Source organism: Nicotiana sylvestris, chromosome 5 (genome assembly GCF_000393655.2).
Source record: "Nicotiana sylvestris chromosome 5, ASM39365v2, whole genome shotgun sequence".
NCBI classification, from domain to species: domain Eukaryota; kingdom Viridiplantae; phylum Streptophyta; class Magnoliopsida; order Solanales; family Solanaceae; genus Nicotiana; species Nicotiana sylvestris.
Window position 1 is genome coordinate 725,972 of NC_091061.1, and position 23,221 is coordinate 749,192.

Genomic DNA, 23,221 nt, shown 5'->3' on the forward strand with positions numbered 1-23,221 from the left:
TCAGCCCTGGAACTTTAGATGAAAGAACATACTAATATTTTTGTGGCTGCTAGGTAGAATAAACAAGAACTGTATCATATTCTTGTAGCAGTTTTGAGTTTTATCCTCCACACTTCATGACTTCCTCTCCTAGCTTATGTGAGAAACTTCGGTAGCAGCATGTGTGGTACGAAAAAAAGTAAAAAAATATTATGTCTGAGCCCGGGTTCGAACCGGGGACCTCTAGTGTGTGAGACTAGCGTGATAACCAACTACACCACCCAGACTTTGTTGTTAAGGAAAAGATAAATTTTCTATAAGTCAAGTTTCAGTAAAACAACTCCTCTAATTATCTCCAGCTCCTCATTTCAAAAATTTTGAACAAAGTACACCCCTTAGAGGTCGTCTGATATGATGGATAAACAAAAATAATTCTGAGATAAAAATTTAGTACAGTCTTATCCCTTGTTTGGTTATTAATCTTGAATTATATGTGTCAGAGGATGGAATAGTAATCTCTGGATAAAACAGTAAAATTGATATTACCAAAATTAATACAACATACCAAATAATCAATAACAAATAGTTTAAATATAACTAACTTCATCATAACTCATCTAAATATAACTAATCCCAACATGACTAGCATAACTTGTGTTCAAACCAAACAATCCCTTAACGTTTTATTTCTCAAAACTGTGGCTTACAGATTGGACGGACCCCTAACTATGGGAAAATACCTTAAACCACCTTTAAACTTGGCTCAGATTATTACTGTCCTCCCCGAACTATGTCCGATCCTAATTACTAGGAGTGTCAATGGATATTTAAAAACCGACTAAATCGACTGAACCGTACCGAACCGATTTTTAGTTTTCTTTTAATAAAACTGTAGATTTTTTTTAAATCTATAACTGTACCAATAATTAAGATAAGTTTTTTATTTTATGAAAATAAACTGAAAAAATACAGAACCGTACTGAATAAATTTACAAGAAAAAAATATAATATACATTAAGTTTGAAAAATAATAAAATATTGATTTTTTGGGGGCCTTAAAATGATGAAAACGGTTACAAGATCAACAAGTAATTAAACTCAAAATCCTAATTCCCAAACTATTATAGTATTGTTGAAACTAAATTATTTCCAACATATTCACTAACAAGACACAAGGTATTCTAGTGATTATGAGTTGCAACCTACAATGTATTAATATTTTTTCTTTCGTATGATTTAAATTTATATTTTCGAATATTTAATCTTCAATGATTTTATTCTTGAGTCCCAACTTACTTAATATCTTTCCACTAATGTGATTTATATTTTCTTTGTCTTTTCTTAGTTTCTTTTACGCTACTGTAGAATAGTTGACGGATCTATACTCTGGTATTCTTTCATGTTTTTTTTTATTCATCACCCTTTAAGTAGTAAAAATATCGAGTTTTGATAAGTTCTATAAAAGTACGTATGTTGTGACTTTTAAGTGACATTTCAAAGAATACCGAAAATTAACCGGACCGTACCAATACCGAAGAGAAACTGACATGATTGGTACGGTTTTTAAAAGTCTAAATTTGGTTATACATAATAGAATAACCGAAAAATTGATATGGTACAAATTTTATAAAATAACCGACCGAACCATTGACACCCCTACTAATTACCCCATACACTTAATTATATGAACATACCCCCCCCCCCAGCTCGTATAGCTTAATTCAGTGCATACACGCGCTTTCCAATTTGGAAATTTTATCTTATGTGTGCTCCACATAGGACAAAGAAAATATTATTTTATAAGAGCCCGTTTGGACATAAAAAAATTTACTTTTTTCCGAAATCAATTTTTGGCCATAAAATTTTCAATTTGCACTTGAAAATGAATTTTGAAATTTTTTGAAAATTTTAAAAACTCTAAAAAACTGTTTTTCAATTTTTTTTCACTCAAATTACTCACAAAATTTTAAAAACAACCCAAAATAATATTCATGTCCGAACATAACTCTAATTTTTAAAGACCATTTTCACTTTTAAAAAAATTTCACTTTTTCTTTTGGAATTTTACCATTTTTATGTCCAAACGCACACTTTATATACACAGACAAAAGAAAAAAAGGAATTAAAGTAAAATATTACTAGGAATGGTCGGTCATTTTTCTCCATAGTAGTCAGTACTCCTCTCCCCACTCTCTCTCTCTCGAACTCTCTCAAATCCTCTCACTATTTCCCCCATTTTCCCTAAGATTTCCTTTCGATTTACATTAGTTTAGAAATTTATGATAAATTAGTTTAGGTGATTTTTCAGTCATATTTAGTTAGATTTTGGAGTTGAATCAGTGTGGGTGGCTTCCAATCTAGTGAAAAGGATCCCAAGTGTGGTTGTTTGCCGATTATCTGCGATTTCTTCTCCAATTTCAAGTGCTTCTCAGCAGTCTTCTCCGTATATTCAAGTAGACATATCTAAAGGTTAGTGATTGAAACTTGATTTTATGATTAGGGTTGAAATATGATAGAGTTGAATCTCGATAATGATTTCAATCTTAAATGAAGATGAATTAGGGCCTTTAAAATTGGAATCTTTGTATCTACAACACTTGATTTTGTGCACGCATGCACTTGAGGTTTTTCTGTTATAAGTAACAAATTTTAGGGTTTTTTATTTTATTTTTATATTTAGGGTTGTCTACATGTATATATTTTGGAATATTTTAGTTATTTGGAGACAGAGTAGGGCTTTTTCTTCCATTTCAGTTTATAACAAAACATATTAAAATATTTCTCTGTTAAAGTGAAGGTTTTTCATGTATAGTACTTGTATTTTTTATTTATTTAGTTGTTTCTCTTGTTTTACTGTTAACTATAGATGTTCTCTTTAAATGTTACTTCTTTTGGATGTTTCTCCATTTTTTTGTTACTGTTTTTTGTTGAAGCTTATGTTTTCATGCAACTATGAATTAATTAAGACTTGATGAATTGTGTATGTGGATGTAGGTTGTCCAATGGCTTCTAAATACTTTAATTTAAGATGGAAATTTGGGGGATGTTGGTGAGTGAAGTAGGGCCACTGTTTGTTGGGGTTAGGATTGAATATTCCTTCAACATTGACTTTGATCACCTGTCTATCCCAGAACTAGTAGATATTGCTAAAGATTTTGGAATTAAAAAGTTAGGGACAACTTATATTGTTGCTTCTAAGGGTGGCAAAGTGGTAGAATTAAAACAAGACAAGGATTTATTAGACCTGGAGTATTGTTAAATGATGGTGACACAATAGATATTCCTGTCTGCAATGACTCTAATTTTGAGGATGTGGGGCCTATTAATCAACATGTGACCGGTGGGGAAGTAGGTGGTAGTGAATTAACAAATGTAAATGGGGGCAGCAGGGAATGTGGCCCTATTTTTAATCCCCAACCACCAATAATTACTGCAACACCAAGTATAGATCTAGCTCTAGGAGAAGATGCTGTCAATGCTGCCAGTGATGATATACAAGGAGAAGATGCTGTCAATGGTGATTTACAGGGAGAAAATATTGTTAGTAGTGAATTAGAAAATTCCAATACTTCATCTGAATCTGAATTTGAGCTTTCCGATGACTATGGAAGTGATATTCATGAAGAACTTAGGGTTGTGAAACAAGATCTGAAGGCTTACAACAAAAAAAAGGGAAAAATGATAGGGAAGAAAAACCAGATGGGTTTCTAGGTGAGGCCGGTCTTGGTGAAGGCTGGTCTCACTAATTATCTCCAGCTCCTCCTTTCAAAAAATTTTAACGAATTACACCCCTTAGGGGTCGTTTGATATGATGGATAAACAAAAATAATTGTGAGATAAAAATTTAGTACTGTCTTAGCCCTTGTTTAGTTATTAATCTTGAATTATATGTGCCATAGGATGGAACAGTAATCTCAGGATAAAACAGTAAATTGACAATACCAAAATTAATACAACATACCAAATAATCAATAAGAAAGAGTTTAAGTATAACTAATTTCAAACCAAACAACCCCTTAACTTTTTATTCCTCAAAAGTGCGGCTTACAATGTGGACCTCTAACTATTCTAGTTTTCTTTTAGTTTTTCACATTCAAATTTTCACTTCACTCTTTATCCTCCATTCTTTCCCTCCCCCTCTCTCTCCAGTAAGTAATGGAAACGAGCAGAGCGCAACAGCAGCAAAATCAGGCAGCATCCCTAGTCGACGAATTGGAGGTAGATGAAGCAGAAGGGCAACTGGAAGAAGAAGTAAGAGAATTGGAAGAAAGAATTAACCAAAAAGCTGAGAGAGTTGTGGAGCTCAGAACCACACTTCCACATCAGCTTAAAACTACTCTTGCTTCCCTTCATGTTGCTCAAAGACCCGTTTCTTATGCGGGGTCTGAATCTCAGCCTGGCTGCTCCAGTGACCCTCTCACCTCCGGTATGTTTCTTGGGTTCTCTTTTTCTAATCCATTAGCATATATTTTTTTAGATTTGCAGTGTTATTAAACGGTAAAATATTTAGTGTTGTAATGAAATGACGTATAGAGTGCAATAGTTAAAAATTATCAGAGTTAATTCCTTGTTTTTTTTTTGATTTGATAACTATTGTATATATTATAAAAATCAGTACATAGGTTGCACTGAAAACCAAATTTACATTGAGAGAATTTGAAGATATTCTAATTCAAAACCTAGCAGGATCCTAGTATGTCTATGATTGTCAATGTATCTTCTGTGTACAACTGTTTGCACCAAAAACAAAATAGAAGAATACAATTGAGTTTGATCTTCTGCAAAGGATTGCTTCTGTCTTCAAAACATCTAGTGTTCCTTTCCCTCCAGACTGTCCACCAAATACATGCCGGAACAGTCCTCCATCTATCTCTGCTAGTTGCTTCAGCTCCAGCTTCTTCCCAACTATAAATGACATCTTTAATCCTGTATGGCATTGACCATGAAATACCCCTAAGATTAATAAAGATTTTCCATAGTTGGTCTGTAATCTTGCAATGTAGAAACAAATGGTTGACAGTCTCAGCATTCTCCCCACACAGAAAACATCTTGAACACATTGATATTCCCCTTTTTATGAGATTATCCTGGGTTAAAACCGCTTCTTTTGCTAGTAGCCAAGTGAAGCAAGCTACCTTGTATGGAATCTTTGTTTTCCATATATGTTTCCAAGGCCATGTGTCTACCTGTTGATTGTCATGATTCAAAATCTTATATGCATCCTTCACTCGGTAAACCCCTCTGTTGCGCCTCTCCCACCATATTGAATCCAACCCTTCTTGTAATCCTGTAAATGCTTCCAGCTCTTTGTAGAGATCAGTTAATCTTGTTATCTCCCAGTCATTCAGCTGCCTTCTTAGAGCTATTTCCCATCCTTGACAACTCCTCATTTCAGCTATTGTCTTATGCTGGTTTTGTGCTAACCCGAACATATCTGGGTATCTTTCCTTTAAGCTTCCAATTCCTAACCAGTTATCATTCCAAAATGATGTGTTCCTTCCGTTGTTCACTCTTATGGAGGAGTGATTGTTCATTATTGGCCAAAGTTCTCTGATGGATTTCCACACACTAACTCCCTGTGATGTTCTGACTTTTTTTGACACCCAGTTGCTTTCTTCACCATACTTTGCTTTGATCACTTTGGACCATAAAGATTGGGTTCTTTAGAGTACTTCCATAACCATTTAATTCTGAGAGCCTTGCTTTGGTTCTTCAAATTCCTTATCCCCATTCCACCTTGTTTTTTCTCCATTGTTATCGTCTTCCAAATGACTAAATGGAAGACCTTTTTCTCCTTATTGCCTTGCCAAAGGAATGTTCTTCGGAGTTTGTCCAATCTCTGTAAAACGCCTGCTGGAATTGGGAACAAAGACATCATGTAAGTAGGTAGAGAGTCTAATACTGAGTTGATTAGAACTAGCCTACCCCCCAATGATAGGTATTGCGATTTCCATCTTGACAACTTCTTCTCACACTTTTCTATGACTGAATTCCAGATTTCTTTTGATTTGGACCTTGCACCAAGAGGCATCCCAAGGTAAACTGTTGGTAGGGACCCAACTTCTCCTCCCAATATCTGAGTCAGTTGCCCCATGTTGTCAACTTCATTAATAGGAAAAATATTGCTCTTCCTCCAGTTAATGTGTAATCTTGATACTCCCTCAAATAGGACCAAAATGATCCTTAAGAATCTAAGTTGTTCTTTTTCAGCATCACAGAAGACTAGAGTGTCATCTGCGTATTGGAGATGTGTGATCTCTAGATTGTTAGCCTCACTCCTGTTTACCTCAAATCCTTTAACCCATCCACTGACTTTAGCCGTTTTGATCATGTTGTTCAATCCTTCCATGGCTATGATGAATAGGAAAGGAGATAAAGGATCACCTTGTCTGAGATCTCTGTGTGAATGAAAATAACCTTTAGGACATCCATTTATAAGAATGGAGAATTTCACAGTAGATATGCAAAATTTCATCCATCTAATCCATTTTTGCCCAAAACCCATTTGTTCTAACATTCTTAGAAGGAAGCTCCAGTTCACATGATCATAGGCCTTCTCGATATCCAATTTGCATAAGATTCCAGGTTCTTTCTTCTTTATTCTTGAGTTCACAGCTTCATTAGCAATCATCACTGCATCAATTATTTGTCTTCCTTTGATAAACGCCATTTGTTGAGCATCGACAATTTTCCCAACCACCCTCTTAAGTCTTTCAGTTAAAACTTTTGCGAGCAGTTTGTAGAAGCTCCCTATCAGACTGATCGGTCTAAAATCTCTCAATTCTTTCGCACCTGTCTTCTTTGGAATCAAAGCTATATATGTTGCATTGAAGCTTTTCTCAAACATCTCCTGACAATGGAAGTTGTTAAAAGCCGCCATGATATCTTCCTTCAAAATGTCCCAGCATTTTTTGAAAAAACCCATTGTGTATCCATCTGGCCCTGGAGCCTTGTCACTTGCACACATCTTCAGACTGCTCAGCACTTCTTGTTCCTCAAAATTACTCTGTAAAGACTCCCTTTCTGATTCAGTAATGCTTGAACTATTTTCGAAATTGACTGTTGGTCTCCACTGTTCAGGTTCTGTGTAAAGCTCCTTGTAGAATTCAATGATCTCGGCCTCTATTCTTCCTGGATCCTCGATTACTTCATGTCGAATCATTATTTGGTCAATGTTGTTGTTTCTCTTGCGTGCATTTGCAGTCCGATGGAAAAATTTTGTATTCCTATCCCCTTCTTTGAGCCACAAAGCTCTTGATTTTTGTCTCCATGTCGATTCTTCATTCTTGAGTTGCACCTCAATCTCCATTAGAGTGGCTGCTCCACACGCGTACGTGTACACAATAACTTTTGATAATATATTTATTAAGCAATCATTTTTTCGAGATTGTGCTGAATCAAGAATATTTGTTTTTCTTAAATATTGAACCGCACATCGCGGATTTTTATGAAATTAATTTAACGCCTTTGAAAAAATCCTTTTATTAAATATTCGCTCGAAATTGCGCGTACGCATAATCCGAATTTTGCTTTTAAAAATATAATCAGGGTACGCGAACGTATCCCTAATTGCGCGAAATATTTGCAATGATATTAGGGATTTTTCCATAAATTGTTTATTATATTATGAGAAATCTTCATTTAAGATATCCCTAATTCTTGAAAAAAGAATTCACAATTTATTGAATGTTGCCCATTGATTATAATTTCCGAATATAAGTTATATTCATTCCAACTATTCAAATTCAAAGAACAGAATAAAAATATGATTAATACTATTTTTAAACAAATATGACATATATATATATATATGCCAAAGAATAAATTGCATATGAAACTGAAAATAAATGATTCATAAAGGAAGGAAATATTTTTCGAGAATTTTCATTATTTACTTAATGCAAATTCTATTTCTAATTATCATTGATGTAAAGTGTGGCAATTTATGCTTGTACATCTCTTTTCATTCTCATATACTTGCTTTTAATCTAATAGGCCTAATTATTTGGTCAATTTGTTTTATGAAGGTAGATAGGCATCGAATTTATAGGAAAGGAATTATTATACAAGTTAATTCAACAAAGTTACCTTACATGCAACCTAACTGTTTGGCGTAAACATTCATAACGTTTTAACGTCATGACGAGCTATACCAACTTACTTTACTCATATGATTATACCTGTCATCATACCATATAATAACTTATACCAATCTAAACAAAATCATATTTGTTACAAGATATTCTACTAATGTAACTTCTTAATCTTTACATTTAGCTAATGGTATTATGGGATGTAATCAATGGCCCATTTTTATGCCTTACTCCCTGTTTTGACAATTCACATATACCTATACCAATGAGATTTCGGAATGGCTAACATTATTACAAAACTTTATATGAATTTCAAAATAAGACAATTTAACTCATAGCTATCAAATTGAATTCACTACTAGTTAACTAACATAAAAAAAATGAAATTTAAACTAATGAATTCGGACAATTGAAAAATAGAATTTCAATTCAAGCTTCATTGATGAGTCATGTTGAATCTCTTTCCAACTTAAAATTTAAAAGACATGTACCTGAAAATGAAGGTGGAAGGAATAAATTTCAGCAGTAGCAACAGTAACAAACTCAGCCCCAAATACCAGTATTCCCACATATTTAAACAATAATAAGATCCGAAGAAAACATATGCACAGTACAGTTACTTTTTAAAAGACACTTCAGATGTTAACTGAATCAGTGGAACCAAGTAAGATTGAACAGATTCAACAAAAGAACAATATTTCAGACTTCAATTTCTTTTCAGTTTCAAATTCCCATTTTTTCTCTGATTTTTCTGTTTCTGCTGCTGTATATCTGTGTGTGTGTGTGACTGTTCTTTTTGTTCCTTTTCTGTTTATTCTTCCTCTCCTAAAATCTCTCAAACTCTCTTCTTCTGAAAACTGATTTCCCTCTCTGAAAACTGATTTTTTCTTCTCCTCTTAAAGTCTGTTTTTAAAACTCTCTCTTAGCTCTCTTTTCTCTAAAAAAAACTCCCTTTTCCCCTCTTAAAACTCCTTCCTTTCTGTCTGTCCAGCTCCTGTATTTATACAGGGCTGGTTGCACCTTTGTAATGGTGGATGGACCCTTTATCCCTTTAAAAATTAGAAAGTTTCCATTAAAAACTACTTTTTAATACTTTATATGATCCTAACCTGATTTTCAGCAGCCCCATTATCCCTTGTTCCCCATTATTATCTTAAACTATAGCCACTAACATTACATTATAATACACTAGCACTAACACCCTGTTTTTACTGTTTCATTCCCAGAAATGCCCCTGAAATCCTGATGTTATTACTGAAAAATCAGAACCTACTGCAAAACAGATTCTAAAATCTGTATAAACTTAATTATCCTTCTGATTTACAGCTATAACCAATCCTATTAACATCCTAACACAATTGTATTTGACCAACTTTTGTAAACTTGAATTCAAACTTGACATTACAGCAATATTATACTGAATTCAGAACTAACATCATAACAACATATTACTGAAATTATCATAACAATTCAGACTGGACTTAACATTGAACCAAAATCAAACACACACAGGATCATTGTCAATACTAACAATGCCCTGAAACTTTAATGTTCAGACAATAACATATATACAACACTTATTTTGACAGATTCATATAAACCAGGATGATTTAACTGACGAGTATTAGTTAAAAATGATTATCTACAATATCTGTCAACAAACAGTGCATAAATAGAAACAGATTGTTTCAATCAGTATTATCATGAATGAGAATTCATAATATAACTAATCGACGAACTTAATCGAGTCGATTACACACATTGTAACTAAGCACAATCAACAGAAACAATTCACATTTAAAATCAAGTAGACGGGTAGGAGACAGTATGATAATAAAAGATGGGAAAATTACACAGACTAAAACAAACACAAAAATACATGTATAATACACAAAATAAATAGAAAAAATACCTTTGAATCTTCAATTTTATTCCGACTCGAACTCAACTTGGATTTGGATTTTTGTTTGAAATCAAACAGACCTTAGTCGAAGTATTTTCTACTGAAAATACTTCGACTAAGGTCGATTAAACCTCAATCTTTAATTAATATGAACGGAATCCAAAAGTTTGGTATTTTTAGGGTTTCAGGTTCTTGGATCTTAAATCCGAACATTTCCGGGCAGATTCGAAGGGAACCAAACATGATACAAGGGTGAGGGTAGCCTAGGGGTCATTTGGTGTTAGTTTGAAACGGATCTGAGTTTGTTCTTGTTTGGTCCGAATCTTCAAAAGAAGATTCGAGAAGTTCAGAACTGATTCGAGCCAAACTAACTTCAGATCCATACTCAGGATGACTAGGGGAAGCTATGGTGTCGACTAGGTGCTGTTTGGTTTAGATCTGAACTTGGCTCGAATCTTCAAATGAAGATTCGAGAACCTTCAGGGAGATTTGAACCAAGCAGATAACATATTTGAATAGAGGGTGTTCAGGGGATCTTTGGGTGTTATTTTGGTGACCGGCAGCGTTGATGCCGCCGGGTTTCAGGCGAAGGGGAATAGGGGCGGCTAGGGTTAGGGGTTTTGGTTTGGAACGATGATGAACAGGAGCGGAGGGGGGGGGTGTTTAGTTAGGGGGCCGGGGTAAGGGTTATGGGTTTATATAGGGGAATGGTGGGTGGATATTGACCGTTGGATTAGGCAGGATGGACGACTGAGATCTATTCACTTAACCAAACGGTGTCGTTTGGTTTAAGTTAGGGGGACGGGTTGAACCGGGTGTTGGATCGAGTAAAGGTCTCGGGTTAGGGTGATGAAATCTTGGCCGTTGGATGGACTTAATCCAACGGGCCTTGACGAGAGGTGACCAAACGTCGTCGTTTGGTTCTGGCTTTGAATTGGACCGGACAGGTTGTTTTAGATTGGGCTGGGGGGGGGGAATTAATTCACTTGGGCCTGGATTTTAATCCAGGTCCAATTTCCTTTCACAATTTATATATATTTTCTAATTTTATTTAAATTATAAAAAATCCTAATAAAAATTATAAAACAATTTTTAACCTTACACAAAAATATTAATTACTTCATAACAATTATTTAACACATAGTCAAAACATTAATCACACAGTGGGATATTTAAAATAGAACTAACGCATATTTTTTTATTTTATTTAAATTATCTTTTAAAATGCATAATTATATCCTATATGCATGCAACATGTATTTTATTTTATTTTTGATTTATTTTGGAGTAGTTTTTCGTAAGGCAAAAATCACGTGCTCACAGCTGCCCCTCTTTGTGCGGAAACTCGAAGAGTTTTCGTGCAAAGATAAAGTGAGCGGATACGAGCGATTTTTGCCCGTTCGAATACTCCGTGGGAAGCATTTTTAGAAAGATTTGACCGAACCTCTGCTTCAAAGGTTTCCTACATATCCTTGGCTATAAAGGAATCAGGTCAATGTAGTTCGGGAATTTTGGGTAGCTGGGACTACCATGGGACTGTGATGTTACTGCTGCTTCGTGCTGTTTTTACTGCTTGCTGACCTCCTTATTACACCTTACTTTAAAGGAAATACAAAAATTAAACTAGACTATGGTACATGAATTATAAAAATCTTATCTAGATCATGCCCTTGCGTTTCTTGTTGTCTTGATATCTTGGTGACTTTTGGGCATTTGGCTTATTCCGTATTCCTTTTGGAACTCTTGTTGTTTCTTGCTGGGGATTCTGTTGGACTCCTCTGACTTCTTTAATTCTCATCCTCATTCTCCAGGTGGACGCCTGACTTCTTTAATTCTCATCCTCATTCTCCAGGTGGACGCCTGACTTCTTCAATTCTTCATCCTCATTCTCCAGGTGGACGCCTGACTTCTTTAATTCTCATCCTCATTCTCCAGGTGGACGCCTGACTTCTTCAATTTCTTCATCCTCATTCTCCAGGTGGACGCCTGACTTCTTCTTTTCTCATCCTCATTCTCCAGGTGGACGCCTGACTTCTTCAATTCTCATCCTCATTCTCCAGGTGCACGCCTGACTTCTTTAATTCTTCATCCTCATTCTCCAGGTGGACGCCTGACTTCTTTAATTCTTCATCCTCATTCTCCAGGTGGACGCCTGACTTCTTTAATTCTCATCCTCATTCTCCAGGTGGACGCCTGACTTCTTTAATTCTCATCCTCATTCTCCAGGTGGACGCCTGACTTCTTTAATTCTCATCCTCATTCTCCAGGTGGACGCCTGACTTCTTTAATTCTCATCCTCATTCTCCAGGTGGACGCCTGACTTCTTTAATTTCTTCATCCTCATTCTCCAGGTGGACGCCTGACTTCTTCTTTTCTCATCCTCATTCTCCAGGTGGACGCCTGACTTCTTCAATTCTCATCCTCATTCTCCAGGTGGACGCCTGACTTCTTCAATTCTCATCCTCATTCTCCAGGTGGACGCCTGACTTCTTCAATTCTTCATCCTCATTCTCCAGGTGGACGCCTGACTTCTTCAATTCTTCATCCTCATTCTCCAGGTGGACGCCTGACTTCTTTAATTCTTATCCTCATTCTCCAGGTGGACGCCTGACTTCTTCAATTTCTTCATCCTCATTCTCCAGGTGGACGCCTGACTTCTTTAATTCTTCATCCTCATTCTCCAGGTGGACGCCTGACTTCTTTAATTCTCATCCTCATTCTCCAGGTGGACGCCTGACTTCTTCAATTTCTTCATCCTCATTCTCCAGGTGGACGCCTGACTTCTTTAATTCTCATCCTCATTCTCCAGGTGGACGCCTGACTTCTTCTTTTCTCATCCTCATTCTCCAGGTGGACGCCTGACTTCTTTAATTCTTCATCCTCATTCTCCAGGTGGACGCCTGACTTCTTCAATTCTCATCCTCATTCTCCAGGTGGACGCCTGACTTCTTTAATTTCTTCATCCTCATTCTCCAGGTGGACGCCTGACTTCTTCTTTTCTCATCCTCATTCTCCAGGTGGACGCCTGACTTCTTCAATTCTCATCCTCATTCTCCAGGTGGACGCCTGACTTCTTCAATTCTCATCCTCATTCTCCAGGTGGACGCCTGACTTCTTCAATTCTTCATCCTCATTCTCCAGGTGGACGCCTGACTTCTTCAATTCTTCATCCTCATTCTCCAGGTGGACGCCTGACTTCTTTAATTCTTCATCCTCATTCTCCAGGTGGGTGCCTTGACTGCTTCTTTTCTTTCTTCGTCCTTATTCTCCAGGTGGACGCCTGACTTCTTTAATTCTCATCCTCATTCTCCAGGTGGACGCCTGACTTCTTCAATTTCTTCATCCTCATTCTCCAGGTGGACGCCTGACTTCTTTAATTCTTCATCCTCATTCTCCAGGTGGACGCCTGACTTCTTCTTTTCTCATCCTCATTCTCCAGGTGGACGCCTGACTTCTTTAATTCTTCATTCTCATTCTCCAGGTGGACGCCTGACTTCTTCAATTCTCATCCTCATTCTCCAGGTGGACGCCTGACTTCTTTAATTTCTTCATCCTCATTCTCCAGGTGGACGCCTGACTTCTTCTTTTCTCATCCTCATTCTCCAGGTGGACGCCTGACTTCTTCAATTCTCATCCTCATTCTCCAGGTGGACGCCTGACTTCTTCAATTCTTCATCCTCATTCTCCAGGTGGACGCCTGACTTCTTTAATTCTTCATCCTCATTCTCCAGGTGGGTGCCTTGACTGCTTCTTTTCTTTCTTCGTCCTTATTCTCCAGGTGGACGCCTGACTTCTTTAATTCTCATCCTCATTCTCCAGGTGGACGCCTGACTTCTTCAATTTCTTCATCCTCATTCTCCAGGTAGACGCCTAACTTCTTTAATTCTTCATCCTCATTCTCCAGGTGGACGCCTGACTTCTTCTTTTCTCATCCAATTCTCCAGGTGGACGCCTGACTTCTTCAATTCACATCCTCATTCTCCAGGTGGACGCCTGACTTCTTTAATTCTTCATCCTCATTCTCCAGGTGGACGCCTGACTTCTTTAATTCTTCATCCTCATTCTCCAGGTGGACGCCTGACTTCTTTAATTCTCATCCTCATTCTCCAGGTGGACGCCTGACTTCTTTAATTCTCATCCTCATTCTCCAGGTGGACGCCTGACTTCTTTAATTCTTATCCTCATTCTCCAGGTGGACGCCTGACTTCTTTAATTCTCATCCTCATTCTCCAGGTGGACGCCTGACTTCTTTAATTTCTTCATCCTCATTCTCCAGGTGGACGCCTGACTTCTTCTTTTCTCATCCTCATTCTCCAGGTGGACGCCTGACTTCTTCAATTCTCATCCTCATTCTCCAGGTGGACGCCTGGCTTCTTCAATTCTCATCCTCATTCTCCAGGTGGACGCCTGATTTCTTCAATTCTTCATCCTCATTCTCCAGGTGGACGCCTGACTTCTTTAATTCTTATCCTCATTCTCCAGGTGGACGCCTGACTTCTTCAATTTCTTCATCCTCATTCTCCAGGTGGACGCCTGACTTCTTTAATTCTTATCCTCATTCTCCAGGTGGACGCCTGACTTCTTTAATTCTCATCCTCATTCTCCAGGTGGACGCCTGACTTCTTCAATTTCTTCATCCTCATTCTCCAGGTGGACGCCTGACTTCTTTAATTTCTTCATCCTCATTCTCCAGGTGGACGCCTGACTTCTTCTTTTCTCATCCTCATTCTCCAGGTGGACGCCTGACTTCTTTAATTCTTATCCTCATTCTCCAGGTGGACGCCTGACTTCTTTAATTCTCTTCATCCTCATTCTCCAGGTGGACGCCTGACTTCTTCAATTCTCATCCTCATTCTCCAGGTGGACGCCTGACTTCTTCAATTTTCATCCTCATTCTCCAGGTGGACGCCTGACTTCTTCAATTCTCATCCTCATTCTCCAGGTGGACGCCTGACTTCTTTAATTTTTATCCTCATTCTCCAGGTGGACGCCTGACTTCTTTAATTCTTATCCTCATTCTCCAGGTGGACGCCTGACTTCTTTAATTTCTTCATCCTCATTCTCCAGGTGGACGCCTGACTTCTTCTTTTCTCATCCTCATTCTCCAGGTGGACGCCTGACTTCTTTAATTCTTATCCTCATTCTCCAGGTGGACGCCTGACTTTTTCAATTCTCATCCTCATTCTCCAGGTGGACGCCTGACTTTTTTAATTTCTTCATCCTCATTCTCCAGGTGGACGCCTGACTTCTTCTTTTCTCATCCTCATTCTCCAGGTGGACGCCTGACTTCTTCTTTTCTCATCCTCATTCTCCAGGTGGACGCCTGACTTCTTCAATTCTCATCCTCATTCTCCAGGTGGACGCCTGACTTCTTCAATTCTTCATCCTCATTTTCCAGGTGGACGCCTGACTTCTTCAATTTTTCATCCTCATTTTCCAGGTGGACGCCTGACTTCTTCAATTCTTTATCCTCATTCTCCAGGTGGACGCCTGACTTCTTCTTTATTTTACCAGGTATTTCCTGACACAAATATTGTATTTGCCCCTGTTTTAAATCAAAGAAAACTTCGTTAGTTTAAAGCAGGGTAGTTGACTGGGGTATTCTTGCCGATGGTGATGTTTCTCTTCATTTCTCTTTGTTGCTCTGGAATGGTTGAAAAGACTGACTGTTTTGTCCTTGTAATTGATTCTTGACTTATAGGATTCTCCTCTGTATGCTTTTCTTCGAACCCTTTTAACTGTAATCATATGTCCCTTCTGACTTTGCTGATCCACTTTTGATTTCACCTTTCTTATACTCATATCTTTTATCTTCTACCTTTCGTGGCTGTATTTTGTAACCTTGAATCTTGGTAGTATACCTTGACATTCCTTCTTATTTGTTTGGAACAAAACTTATCTCAAAGTTTTTTAGAAAGTGAGATTATTAGTAACGAAATACGTTGATTTCGACAATTATAGAATGAAAAGAAAAATCCAAGTTTGGATGACTGTTGGAGAAAGAATAAAAACTTATCTGATTGGAATTACTGGCACCAATGATCAGGGTATGCATTTTGGATTAATTAACCCAGTCTTTTGATCAATCTGCTTTCAATTGTCTCATTTTTGTTTTTGCCAAAATTTCCATAACCCAACTTCATTTTTTCATTTCACAGACCTGTTGGACTTGCAACGTCTCAAAGAGTTTTTGCCGATAAATTTTCCTCATTTGTTCATTTCTTACTTCCTTTTCGCCTTAGGGTGCCTATGAAGGTTTTCACCAATAAGACTCTCTCATTTTATTTTTCTCTCAACTTCCGTCGCCTTATGGTGCCCGTGTGGGTTTTCACCTATAAGACTCTCTCATTTTTACTTTCTTTTCTTGTTTGTACCAGAGTATTATGAACCATCTTCATTTGCTTGACTCAGCATTTTTCTAAGATTGGTCGAAAGGTCTTTCTGGTATGGGGTTAGAAATGGAAAAGGTATTAAAAGCTAAACAGTTTTGGTATGTGTTTAAAATTACAACTCTTGGAATCTTTTTCTTATTTCCAATACAATTCTTGCCCCAGTTCCTTGATTGGGGTCGCTTGATGTTTCTTTTTGTGCACATTATGTATATTGTGCACCCTATGACTGAGCCGTGAGGCGCCTACGTATCCTTCTTTGAGGAATCAGGTCAAACGTAGTTCACTAATAATAGTGATTTTTTTTTTCAAATTTCATACTTGATTCTTTTTTTTTATTGATTCCAAGAGAGGGTAAGAAAGAAACAAGTATGGCTCAAAGGGGGAAAACAAAGGGTATAGTGTTTGGATAGCAGAATAAATTGCCTTTGTCATTCCAATCTTCGAAATAATGCTAAATACAAACATTCAAAAAGTTATGCATAATATCTCTTTACCGCGTCAGAATTGATCGCCATATCTATGCATTTGCCTTCAATGTCTGTTAAGCATAGTGCACCATTCTGATAATACTCTGGTCACAATGAATGGTCCTTGCCAATTCGGGGCAAATTTGCCTTTTGCTTCAACCTGATGTGGAAGAATACGTTTCAGCACATGCTGACCTACTTCAAACTTCCGAGGACGCACCTTTTTGTTGTATGCTCTTTCTATTCTTCTTTGATATAATTGACCATGGCATACTGCGGTCAATCGTTTTTCATCAATCAAGTTTAACTGTTCTAGACGGGTTTTGACCCATTCATCATCATCAATCTTTGCTTCGGCGATGATCCGAAGGGAAGGAATCTCAATTTCTGCAGGAATTACTGCTTCAGTGCCATATACCAACAAATAAGGAGTGACTCCTACTGAAGTACGAACAGTAGTGCGGTATCCCAATAATGCAAATGGTAATTTTTCATGCCATTGTTTTGATCCTTCTATCATTTTCCGAAGTATCTTCTTTATGTTTTTGTTGGCTGCTTCTACTGCTCCATTCGCCTTGGGCCGATATGGGGTAGAGTTGCGATGTGTAATCTTAAACTGTTGACATACTTCCTTCATTAGGTTGCTATTAAGATTAGCACCGTTATCTGTGATGATCACCTTCGGGATTCCGAATCGACATATGATATTTGAGTGGACAAAATCGACCACAGCTTTCTTGGTCACTGATTTGAATGTCTTGGCCTCAACCCATTTGGTAAAATAATCAATAGCTACCAGAATGAACCTGTGCCCATTGGATGCTGCCGGCTCAATTGGTCCAATCACATCCATGCCCCAGGCAACGAAGGGCCATGGTGCCGACATTGTGTGCAACTCGGATGGTGGAGAATGAATCAAATCTCCGTGTATTTGGCATTGATGACACTTGCGCACAAAACTGATACAATCTCGCTCCATGGTAAGCCAATAGTAACCGGCTCGGAGGATTTTCTTTGCCAATACATATCCACTCATGTGGGGTCCGCAAACTCCTGAATGTACTTCAGACATGACAGCTGCAGCTTGTCTGGCATCTATGCATCTTAATAATCCAAGATCTGGTGTTCTTTTATACAAAACTCCTCCGCTTAAGAAGATTCTGTTGGCTATTTTGCCCAAATGATTTACAGAGATCTTTTCAGGAACATGAGCTTCATTCAGGATTTTCATCAACGCCAGACGGTGTTCCTCTGAATGGATCAGTAATGACAACAATGAAATTTGAGCGGGGGTCTTCTTTAATTGATCCACAACAGAATAATCATGGAGTTTCATTTTTCTTAAAAACTCCTCCGCCTCTTCTTCCGTCACAGCTTTCTTTGTTGGCATTGGATTGTTTTTAGTTTTTCTCAGCTCTTCGGGAGTAAAACATCTTCCCGAACGAGTCAAGCCTTGTACCTCACACACTTCTTCCTTGATTTCTTTGCCCTTGTACATTACGGTCACCCGTTCATAGTTCCATGGGATGGCTTTGTTGTTGATGATTGGCAGCTGGATTACAGGTGCAATAATAACCCGATCTGTACGTGCTCCTTCCACAATTATAATGGGTTTGTTAGCAACCCCTGGTACTATCACTTTCGGCCTTTCTTGTTTTACGGCAACTTTGCTCGATGATGCCTCATCGACTATCATAGACGGTTCATCACCATTTCTGTTCTGCTTAGATACTGGCTTCTCCTCCATTAACTGCTTATCTGGCTTGGTTTCATGAGTCTTGATCATCATGACAGTTTGTGACGGCTTCTTTGTCTCCCCATCAGCTTGTATGATTTCTATCATGTTAGCCTCTTGATGGGCTGGCATTGGATTTCTATTGATATTTGGAGCTTCGGGGGTTTGAACCTCGATTTTATTAGTATCAATCAGCTCTTGTATTGCATTTTTCAAATGCCAACATTTCTCCGTATCATGGCCTGGTGCACCGGAGCAATATTCACAGCTAATGGTGTAATCCAGATTCTTTGGTGGAGGATTGGGTAGTTTGGATTGTATTGGTCTCAGCATGTCTAACTGTCTCAGCCTGTGGAACAGACTAGTGTAAGACTCTCCCAATGGAGTGTAAGTTTTCTTTTTCTGTTCCCTTTCTCCCCTGAATGCTGGCCTAGGCCTGAAACTTGGTCCGGGATAGGCTCGTGGGTAAGTATTTGGTGTGACAGGAGCACGCCAATTGGTGTGAATAGGTGGCTGATTGTATGCTTGAGCATGGTTAATGGCAAAATGAGGCTCTGAAGGGTGATAGTAATGTTGGGATGAATCATGGTGGTAAACTGATTGGCGAGGTCGTTGTTGATTATAGTAAAGCGGTGAACCTCTGGGTCCCGGCCAAATTCCTGAATCAATTACTGCTGCTTCCTCCCTCTTCTTTCTTCCGATTCCTCCTACCCCGCCTTGAATAGCTTGAGTAGTTGCCTTAATTGCTGAATAGCTCATGATTTTATTTGTTTTGAGGCCTTCTTCCACCATACCTCCCATCTTCACTACCTCGTTGAATGATTTTCCAACCGCTGAAACCAAGTGGGCATAGTAAGTTGGTTCCAAGGCTTGGAGGAAGTAGTCTACCATTTCGCTCTCCTTCATAGGAGGATCCACTCTTGCTGCCTGTTCTCTCCACCGAAAACCATACTCTCTGAAACTTTCATTGTGTTTCTTCTCAAATTTGGTCAAAGATAATCGATCTGGGATGATTTCCAGATTGTATTGGAAATGGTATGCGAATGCCTGTGCCAGGTCATCCCAGGTGTACCATCTTCCATGGTCTTGGCGTGTATACCACTCCAAAGCTGATCCGCTTAGACTTTGACTGAAGTAAGCCATCAATAATTCATCCTTTCCCCCAGCTCCTCGCATCTTGCTACAGAAACCCCTTAAGTGGGCTACTGGGTCGCCGTGCCCGCTGTATAGGTCAAATTTGGGCATCTTGAAGCCAACTGGCAATTGTACATTGGGGAATAAGCATAAATCTTTGTATGCTACATTGACTTGCCCACCTAATCCCCGTATGTCTCGGAACGATTGTTCTAGACTTTTGACCTTCCTGAACATCTCTTCTTGTTCAACATTTTTGGTTGGCTTGTCAATTTTGGTTGGGAGATCAAACCGAGGAGCAGTTGAATTGATTTCGGAGGCTTTGAAGGTGGGCTCCGGGGGGTAATATTGGTTGTCTTGGGCCTGGAATGTAGGCTCACTAGGAGATTTGTGAAATGTAGCAGGGGGAGGTGCTACGAAAACAGGAGTCATAGGTGGAGGAAGGTACGAAACTGGTTTTGGAGGTGGAGATGTGGTGTCTGAGAGGTGGTGCCTCGGTAGTGCTGATAAATGGGGAAACTTGGGGATAATTCAGTGGTGATATTATCCTGAGTTTGGGTCATTGATGGAGCAGGGTTATTTGGGTAAGATGGGGGTAACTGTCCTGTAGACCAAGCTTGGTACATCTCAGCCATTTGCTGCTTGAGCTTAAACATCTCTTCTTTCATTTTCCCGACATCCATCTCTTCTATCTCCATACCTGTGTCAACATCTGGGATAGACATACTTTCGGGTATTGGTCCTTTTGATCTTGTGTGATAGTGATAATATGCCAGTATACTCTTTAGAGAAACTAACTGCTTGAATTCTGAAAATGAACAAATTTGTTAGTTTTGAGAGTTTAACACATATATAATCACATGTTGAGATGCAATGCTCCTAGACAAATAATCCCTTTCTATTATGCATTTGCTCGGCTGCTTGTGTCGTCCCAGCCTTCTTGAAATTTTTATTGTTATTCATTTTTATTTATTATATATATCTTTTATCGTGGTGGTCGAATCTGAGAGATTGCCTACGTATCATGCTCTTACATGAATCAGACCTTGCGTAGTTCGGACCAAAGGCAATCACTTTTATTTATTACACAAAGATGGAATTACATTTGAAAACTTTAAGAAAATGGCTTGAGAACACACACTTAAATCAAAATAAAAGACACAATTCTTAACATCTCACAACGTGCCCCACTTTCCACTTTTGTTGTCAAATATTGGGTTCTCTGCTCAATGTGGGGCTTGACCCGGATGGCCTCCCAGCGTTCGATACATCCTTTCCAACTCCATTGCTAGATGACGAGCAAAAGTGGGCGCATGCTCTGTAAACTTTTCATAATCCATTCCTTGGCAGTTTACATAACTTTGAGATGTGAAGACTGCCAGGTCGTGGATTTGTGCCCTGAAACCTTGGAGACGTTGGTCTTGCAATTGCTGCTGACGAGTGGTGGCTATATCTCTGACACGGTTTTCACGATCTAGAGCTGATTCTAACAGAGCTCGGAGTCTGGCCTGCTCTAATCTTGCTTGCGATCTTTCCCTGTCGAGGTCTGCTTGTTGATGCTCTCTTTTGCATCTTCTTGCCTCTTCTAATTGTGCACGAAGCTGGTCTTCTGATCGCATCCAATAGTCTTTTTCCTTCTTGAATTGAGCCTTGTCTTTTTCGGATTGCCTATCTTGGCGTTCCTTGTTAGATCTGGCTTCTTCGTTTAATTGTTGGATCCTTTCTTTTGCTTTGCTCAATGCCCTTTCGTTTTCCGCAAGAATGGAATCATAATCTTGCATTCTTTCAAAGAGATTGGCGATGGTTTTTTGATCCTTCCAGCTCCTCTTTGGCGTTTCAGAAACTCTTTTCATTTTTTGGAATCGAGCATGAAGATTTTCATTCTCACAAGCTAGACTCTTTTTCTCGCCTTCGGCTTCTTGTGCTTGCAAATCTTTCTCCAAACTGAGGCTTCTTAGATTTTCTTTTAGGGCATGGATAGTTGCTTTGTACCCTTTTTCTTTTTCTCCCCAGATCAACCGCTCTTGGATTTTATCATTGAAGTTTTGAACATGGGGTCTTTTTGTTGGCCTTTTTAGCTCAGGTTCTGGTACATCATCCACGCGAGACCGTTTTTCGAACCACCTTGCATATCCAGGATTTATCTCACCCTTTGTAGCGTCTAGGACTTGAGTATCGCTTTTCAAGTATCGGCACCCATTCCACATCTGCTGAAGTAGAGCTTCGGGAATAGTGGCTTCTGGGTGTAATTCGATTACTTGCATACTCAAATCTTCATCATCAGGAACTATTTGATATCTCCCTAGTTGCCTTAGGACTCTTAGTGGTGCATACGGCTGAATGCTTCTCAATCCCAATAGTAGTAGATAACTATTTGAGGTTGACATATGTATTGCTTCTTTCATCGGGAGCCATCCCAGAGTCCATTCAATTTGATTTGCCGTTAAAGCCTTTAGATGAGATACCCATGCTTCTATCCCTTCTGGAGCCTGATAATTTTTTGCTCTTTCCTCATAGCTCTCAATGCAATTAGCTTTGTTTGACTCATACTGTATGATCTTGGGCTGTTGTTGGAGATGTTCAATCACCCACATTTGCAACAAAATTTTGCATCCTTCGAAGACTTTTGCTCCTGATTTGCATAAAGTCAAAGCCCGATAAATATCTGATAGAATGATGGGGACAAGGGTGTGATTTTCTTTAGTGGTGAGGATTTGCACAACTTTTGCGGTGCGAATATCAATTGTTCGCTCTTTATTTGGGAAGACCATGACTCCTAGAAAAGCCACCATGAAAGCAAATCGACGGTGCATCTGCCAAGTGTCTTTGTTTTGCTTATTAGTAAGGCCTTTCTCATGAATTTCGAACCCATCTGACTTTCCGAACCTTGAATACAAAAAGTTGAAAGAACAACATCCATTGATGACATTGCTTTTCCTGATTTGACTGCTGATGTTCAGAAGACCGAAGAATCGATGTACCGAAGGAGCCTTTGTGAATATCAAGCTTTGATTTCTTAAACTTCCGTCAAAACCAACATAGCCAGCTATCTCCTCTAATGTAGGAGTAAGCTCGAAGTCAGAGAAACGAAAAACATTGTGAACAGGATCCCAGAAAGTTACTAACGCCGCAATCAGATCATCACGGGGTTTAACTTTCATAATGTCCGTGAGATTTCCCAAATGCTTGACGACCCATTTTTGACCGTCTTCGCCTAAATCATACCACCACATTTGAAGCTGACATAGAAATTCTTCCGTACTTGTGGATGAGGGGCTTTGTGTGGTGCTCATTTTGTATCTGAAATTTAATTTTGATAAAGTCAAAATTCATTTTGCAAAATTTAAAACTATATTTTTTTTTCGAAATTTTTAAAACAACCCATTTTATTCCTTTCTTCTTACCATGATTTTATTTAAGCTGGTCAACAAGCATGTTCGAGGCAAATGAATGCACAAGTAACAAGTAGGATGCATCATGATGGTCTTTTAATTTTTTGGGTTCACCTGTCCTAGACA

General features: G+C 38.5%; 1 protein-coding gene and 1 non-coding gene across 2 annotated transcripts in view; one reads left to right on the forward strand and one right to left on the reverse strand.

Moving 5' to 3' along the window:
* Window positions 1-192: 192 nt before the first annotated feature.
* Window positions 193-266, reverse strand: TRNAV-CAC (transfer RNA valine (anticodon CAC)). Its single transcript has one exon. It is a non-coding gene; the product is annotated as a tRNA-Val (tRNA).
* A 1,862-nt stretch (window positions 267-2,128) lies between these two features.
* Window positions 2,129-23,221, forward strand: part of LOC138868220 (uncharacterized) — a 38,568-nt gene continuing 17,475 nt past the window's right edge. Inside the window, exons 1-2 of the mRNA XM_070145750.1 lie at window positions 2,129-2,448; window positions 4,129-4,405. Coding sequence (XP_070001851.1) covers window positions 4,135-4,405 — 271 coding nt within the window. The 5' untranslated portion in view covers window positions 2,129-2,448; window positions 4,129-4,134. The remainder of the gene's footprint in view (window positions 2,449-4,128; window positions 4,406-23,221) is intronic.